At 38.1% G+C, this 7528-nt stretch overlaps 1 protein-coding gene across 1 annotated transcript; it reads left to right on the top strand.

Moving 5' to 3' along the window:
* Positions 1 to 362: 362 nt before the first annotated feature.
* C7H5orf43 (small integral membrane protein 15) lies at positions 363 to 2054 on the top strand. Its single transcript, XM_002689321.6, has one exon. It carries the CDS (start codon positions 524 to 526, stop codon positions 746 to 748), a length of 225 nt encoding a protein of 74 aa, XP_002689367.1. The 5' UTR covers positions 363 to 523; the 3' UTR covers positions 749 to 2054.
* Positions 2055 to 7528: the final 5474 nt, after the last annotated feature.

Raw genomic sequence — 7528 nt, 5'->3', positions numbered from 1 at the left:
ACTCTTACTTAGGACTTCTGAGCTCATGGTTCTGTTGGATCCTTGCAAATGAGCTCTTCCACCACTCAGGTCTCAATTCAGAGAGCACCTTCCTACTCCCCCCCTCCACCCCTAATCAATGCTGACCCCCTTACCCTTGACAGTCACGTCCCAGTAGTTTGCTTTTTATTTTGTTTGCAACACTTTCACTATGTGAAATTGTCGCACCGATTTGTTTCCATGGTTGTTATTTGCCCTCAAGGGCAGGGACCTTGTTCTTAGCACCTAGACTGGGGATCCTTGTTAAATAAACAACCCCACCAGGCAATCTCTACAAAACACCAATGCTATTAAAAATCCCTATTCTCGGCTTCTGCCTTCCTGCTTCCGGCCTGGAGTATATAGAATTTAAACCTTCTCTCAGAAGTGTATTGGTGAAGTTAAAGAAGAAGACAGCCAACCAAAGGTCATCTGAAATTGTGACTGGCTGATAATCCCAGGACAAAATTAGAGACCACTACTCAAGCATAAGGCCTCCACGAAGATGTTTGATTTAAAGGCTTGGGCTGAGTATGTTGTGGAATGGGCTGCAAAGGACCCATATGGCTTCCTTACAACAGTTATTTTGGCTCTGACTCCATTGTTTCTAGCAAGTGCTGTGCTGTCTTGGAAACTGGCCAAGATGATTGAGGCCAGGGAAAAGGAGCAAAAGAAGAAACAAAAACGTCAAGAAAATATTGCAAAAGCTAAACGACTAAAAAAGGATTGAAGGAATGAACAGGCAGTGCGTCCAGAGGAAAATTGTTCGGAAAATTATGCATCTTTGAAAGGACCTATTAAGGTTTCCTTTTGGATCTTATGACAGTATTACTAAATGAAGTCTGAGTCTGTGGAAGAATGTCAGTTCTCACCTGTACTGTAGCAACTTTTCGGCTTCGGCATAGAACTCTGTTGACAGTTACTGTAAATTGGGATTTATTATGCTACAGATTCTTATAACTGACTTTCATTTGCCTTTTTGCAGCTTATGTGTGAATACTAAAATGAAAACATCCTGTGAAGAAAAGTGGCTTTAGATTATCAACTCTATTCAAAAATGGCTTAAAATGTCCTGTTCTGGACAAAGATTAAGAATGTAAAAATCAAGAGTTGTTCTGAGCAGAAAAGCGTGGTTTGGCTTAAAAGATACATGGTGTATTAATTACATCTCTTTATCATTATTACTTATTTCTTGGAATAGAATCATTTCTGGTTTCCTCAAAGCAAAATAATATTATTCAATGAGTACTTCTTTATTATCTGTATTTTTCTTATTTTAGCTTTTGAGATACTGGTAATTACCAGATAGTCTGCATTTTTAAAAATCTAATTTTATAAAGAATTGTCTTGACTATGTAGAATACCACCTACTGGATATAATCATTTTTGTACTTATGAACACTGCCATTTTCTTAGAGATGACTTGAGTAGAGTAACACTATGATTTAAAGCTTAAGAGTAAAAATGCCAAACCTTGGAACCAGTTCATTCTCACTTATGCTAAGTAGAAATGTGAAGTAGTTAACATGTCTTATCAGATAATTTGCTGATTATATAGATACCACTTTTGTTTTTTATTCCATTCTTTGTTTTAATTCATGTGGTGGTTATGTCCTTTACTTTTTGATCAGACAGATTCACAGTGAAAATTAAAATTTCAACTTTCTTTTAAGGAACTTTTAAAGAGTTACAGTTATCTTATATGTCATAAATGGTAAACAATATCCTCTTAATATTTGGAAAAATTTTGTTTGCATTGTATTAATTGGGTGAAAAAGGTGTAAATTGTGTCAAAATGAGAACGTTATAATTAGAAATAAAGAGGTAAAGGATATTTCCTTCAGTTAGATAGTATAATTGGAACTTTTTACTCTTTAACATGGCTTTTTTAAATGCATGGTTGATAATTTTGTTTTCAGTAATTAATAGCTTATTAATGTTTTCCTCACCTCTAATAATGAATTTTAATTTGCAAAAAATTGTCCAATAGCTTTAATTTAAAAATGAAACTAGATATTGAAATAAATTTGATACTTAAAAAAAAAAAAATCCCTATTCTCCAGTTCTTGGGGTTTTTCTGTAATTCTCCTTTAAAATGTCTCTGGTTATGGGACTTCCCTGGTGGTCCAATAGCTAAGACTCTGTGCTCCCAAGGCAGGGGGCATGGGTTCAATCCCTGGTCAGAGAATTAGATCCTACCTGCCACCTAAGAGTTCATGTGCTGCCACGAAGATCAAAGATCCAGAGTGCCACAACTAAGACCCGGCATAGCCAAATAAATCAATAAATACATTTTTTTAAATAAATAAAATACCTCTGGTTTTCTAAGTGAACTTGAGTATGTCTCTCTGCTCCTTGCCCCCAAAAAAGCCCAGCCCAGAAGCCAGCTCCAGCCACTTCTCAGCTTTATCTCCTCCACATTTCATTACAAATCCTTATTCTTTAGCCAGATAGGAGTCTTGATCTTTCCAAACACACCTCCCTCTGCAGGAAGCCTCTCTGTGCTGCTTCTCTCTCTCTCTCTCTTGCTCTTGCCATCTTGCTTCTGCTGCTCAAACTTTATCCATCCTTAGTCCAGCTAAAGCTGTCACTACCCCCGGGAGTGTGCCCTGTTTTTGACCATAAGAATGATCATTTCTCTCTTCTGTATGCATGTGACACTTCATCTTTTCCACCCTTGAGACATTAGGACTTTCTACCTCCAATACTGCCATTTCTGTCCTAGCTTGATCTTTCCTAGTATATTATGAGTTCCTCGCCAGCAGAGGCTATGGCTTGTTTACTTTTTCATAACAGTTAACATTGACAAAGTACCTTATGTAGGTTAGCTCTTTTAAGACTCTGGGTTGGGGATGTAAGTAATCTTGCTGAACAGATGAGGAGGTGGTGAGAATTTAAGAAACTTGCTGAAGGTTACACAGGGAGGAGGTGGTAAAGCTAGGATTTGAATCCACAGCCTGAAGCCAGAGTTCACCTTGGCACCAATGGCAAAAAGCCCTTTCGGTTGTTTTCGTTTCCCAGTGCAGTAGCTGCCTGCCCTTAGCTCCCAAACTCTCAGGTCTTTGAAGTGAAGGATCTGCAGGGATACTGTTAGTCTTAACGAAAACAAATCAAAGGACTGTTCGCTCAAATCCAGATCTGAGTGTCTGCCTGCGGGGCTCCACATCATTACTCACTGATGATTCAAGAGTCAGGCTCGGGGAACCAAGAGGAGATGAGGTGATTTCTATTACGTTGTCGCACTGAAGTGTTCCTGTAAATGATGCCCATGGCTCCATCTCTCCCTCTTTATCCAGCTGGGAACACAAGGCAAGTTCTGTTATCTTTCATGACTTGCGGTGTTGCTTCCCACCCTATTCCTTTTCTTCCCCATCAGCTCCCTCCTCTTTCCTAACGCTTACTGATCTCTCAGTTAAGAACATTTCTGATAAAATGTGTGACCCTGACAAAGCCCTTTGCCTTGCACCCCTGAGTAGCCATTTCTGCAGCTTCTGTAAATGAAGTTAGAGTCCTGATAAGGAAGTGGTGGCCCAGACAAAGCATGGAATCTGCCCAAGGTCACACAGCAAGTGGATGGCTGATGTTGGACCTATACAAAGGTGCAGAGTGTCAGTGAACCCAGTGCATACCCACCAGCCAGTCTCAATAACTAGCAAAATTACTCTTGCCCACTTCCCTGCTCCCAAATTACTTGGGAGGAATGTTTCCCAGGTGCCCTTGCCTGGGTTTGCGATTGAACAGAAGAATGAAAGAAAAGTTGGTCTTGGGGTATGTGTGTGTGTGTGTGTGTGTATGTGGAGAGGGACCTTGCTCTGCTTCCCTCCTTTCCTTCACCCTCCTAGCTACCTAAATTCCATGTCCTGTTGGTTCTCTCCTTGTTGTTACTCTTTCTATTCTCTCCTGGTGCCTGCTGAATCCCTGTCGAGGGACTAGGGACTCAAATGTTCTTCTAGATCACTGAAATTTAGGAGAGGTCTCCAGAAAAGCAACTCTTTCAAGCTCCAGAGGAAAGCCAAGCCACTTGGGAAGGGTTTTCAGACCTAGATTTTGTTGAAAGAAAGACATCTGTGCCTTCTTTCCTGGGTCACAAAAAAGCACGGAGTATTTAATCTTTTACAGGGAAAACTTCAAACCTATCGTGTCCGACTCTTTGCGACAGTATGGACTGTAGCCTACCAGGCTCCTCAGCCAATGGAATTTTCCAGGCAAGAGTACAGGAATGGGTTGCCATTTCTTTCTCCAGGAGATCTTCCTGACCCAGGGATCAAACCCAAGTCTCCCATATTGCAGGCAGACACTTTACCGTTTGAGCCACCAGGGAAGCCCTTACAAAAGTATAATGAATATTAATGAACACTTATATACTCATCACCCAGCCTCAACAATTAGCAGCTCATAGCCCATCTTCTTTCATTACTCCCAGCTACTTCCTCTCTCCCAGATTACTTTGAAGAACATCTGAGAAATGGTACGTTGTTATATATTGCTATAAAGTAGTCAAAGATGGCCTCTGTGTATGGATTCCTAGGTTTATTTTTTCACTAAAGATTGAGACCCATTAGTTTAGAAGCCAAACTCAAATTTTTACACATCCAGTTATTTTCAAAACATCCCAAACAAGCAGATTTTTAGATTTTTAGAGACCACCTGCTTTGCATACCCTGGAAACCTCACCCAGCCCCTGCTGATCATTGATAAGATAGGGCCTTGTGGTTATGAAACCCTCAAGGGGCCTTCCAAGTTCCCTGACCCAGAGACTCCCCACCATAATGATGAGGGGCAGACTACATCTAGACACCTCCATCCCCTCTCTGATCCTCTTATCCCCTGAGCCTTCCCTTCCCACACACCACCCTACGTTCTGGACAGTCTCATGCCATGGTGGACTTCCCCTCTCATGCAACTGTCTGAGCATCATGCAATAAAGCTTGTTGCTTTGTGTGTTTTTCCTTGTTCATTCCCTTAATTTCTCAAACTCCCTACAGCTATTTCATCTGTAAAACTTTCAGTATATATATTTAAAACCAAGAACTCTTTTGAAGACTCCAAGTGCCCAACAGATGATTGGATTGAGAAGTTGTGATATGTGATATATATGTATACATACGATGGAATATTACTCAGCCATGAAAGAATGAAATACTGCCCTTTGTAGCAACATAGATGAACCTAGAGAATATCATGCTTAGTAGAAATAAGTCAGAGAAAGACAAATACTCTATCACTTATATGTGAATCTAAAAAGTAATACAAATGAACGTATATACAAAACAGAAACAGACTCATAGATATAGGAAACTAACTTGTGGCTGAACAGGGAGAGGGAAGGGAGCAGGGAAAATTTAAGGGAATGGGATTAGCAAATCCAAAGTATTATATATAAAATAGATAAACAACGAGGATATACCGTATAGCACAGGAATTATACCCATTGTCTTATAATAAACTATAATGAAATATAGCCTGCCAAAATCACTATGCTGTACACCTAAAACTAACACAATATTGTAAATCAACTATACTTCAATAAAAAATAAAATAAAAACAATATATCATCACCTTGAAAATGAATATTTCCTTAATATTATTACCTTTTCAGTGTTCCTATTTCCAGTTGTCTCAAAATATTTCTTTTTCGGTATCTTAATTTGTATCCATATGTGCTCTGAGCTCTATGTATTTGGTTTGGTTGACATGTCACTTAACTCTCTTTAATCTACTGCTTGATTCTTTCTCTCTCTTGTGCATGCGCCCCTTGCAACATTTGAAGTTGTCCATATTTTCAATTTTACCTTTTTGAAGGATTTGCAGTTGTATCTCATTATGGTTTTAATTTGCATCTCCCTAACAACTAATAACATAAAGCGCTTTTTCAGTTGTTTGTCATTTTATATCTTCCTTTGGAAAGTGTCTGTTCTATTGTTGTGCCATTAAAAAAGTTGAATTGTCTTTGTTATAGTTACAAGAGTTCTTTATATATTCTAGATGAAAATCTTTTGTCAGACTTACATATTATGAATAGCTTCTCCTAGTTGTGGCTTACCTTTTCATTCTCTTAATGGTATCTTTTGATGAGCAAAGATTTTGATTTTGAGAAAGATAAATTTATCAATATTTCATGGTTGGTTAGTACTTTCTGTGTGCTATCCAAGAAATTTTGCCTACCCCAGCCTTCCTATGCTTACTAATGCATGACATATCTTTTCATATTAATCACTTTCCATCTTATCATTTATATTTTAAAGAGCATTTCCTGATGACAGCATGTAGTTGGGTCTTGCCTTTTTATCCAGTCTGAAAGTCTGCCTTTGAATTAGAGTGTTCAGTCTATCCCACTCCAGTGTTCTTGCCTGGAGAATCCCAGGGATGGAGGAGCCTGGTGGGCTGCCGTCTATGGGGTCGCACAGAGTCAGACACGACTGACACGACTTAGCAGCAGCAGCAGCATGAAGTAATATAATTATTGATATGTTGAGTTTTATGTGTGCAGTCTTGCTATTTGCTTTATTTTCATATGTTCTTCCTTTTGCCTCCTTTCCTGCATTCTTTTGAATTAATTATTTTTGGTTCTAATTCGTCTCTTCTGCTGACTTTTGAGCTAGACTTCTCTGCTTTACATCTGGTTGATTTATGGAAACAGTGAGCATCCTTAACCTACTGTAGTCTGCTTAGAGTTAATACTGTATCAACTCACATGCAATATAAAAAATTTACAACAGTGTATTTCCATTTACTCCTTGCTCATCCTTTCTGTTATCATACATTTTACTTCCACATATGTTATAAACTCTATAATACATTAATGCTTCTGCTTTAAAACACCCATTATGTTTTCAAAAATTAAAAAAGAGGGAAAAACCTTTTCTATTTCTGTATATATTTATTATTTTCATCTCTCATTTCTTCAGCTACATTCATGTTTCACTTGAAAAACTTTAGTATATCTTGCAGTGTGGATCTACTGATGACAAATCCTTTCAGCTTTTGTTCTGAAAATGTCTTTATTTTGCTTTAATTTTTGAAGGCTTTCCCCCTGGATATAAAATTCTAGATTGTCAGGGTGGTTTTTCTCCTCTTTTTCTCAGCACCTTGAGTATGTCTTTATATTTCTTTCCTGGCTCAAATTGTTTTTAATAAAAGTGGTTGCTTTTCTGTTTTTCTCCACAATATACTGTATGTTTTGGCCTTGGCTGCTTTAAAAATGTTCTTTGTATCTTTGATTTAAACAGCTTGACTATAATGTAGCTTGTATGTTCCCTGTGTTTATCCTGCTTGAGGTCCATTGAGCTCTTTGAAGGTAACTGGTATTTTTCAACAAATCTGGGTCATTATATTTTCAATTTATTTTTCTTTTCCAATCTTAATCTTCTCTACTGCTGGAATCCTAATTACATATATGGTAGCCTGCTTGATATTATCCCAAAGTCAATGAAGCTCTGTTCATTTTCTTTTTTTTTTAGCTTTTTTCCTCTGTTTCACTTTGAATTGATTCTATTGTTATATATCCAAG

Source organism: Bos taurus, chromosome 7 (genome assembly GCF_002263795.3).
Source record: "Bos taurus isolate L1 Dominette 01449 registration number 42190680 breed Hereford chromosome 7, ARS-UCD2.0, whole genome shotgun sequence".
In the NCBI taxonomy this organism is placed as follows: Eukaryota; Metazoa; Chordata; class Mammalia; order Artiodactyla; family Bovidae; genus Bos; species Bos taurus.
Note: the sequence above shows the minus strand (reverse complement) of the source record. Positions and strands in the feature narration are given on the sequence as shown.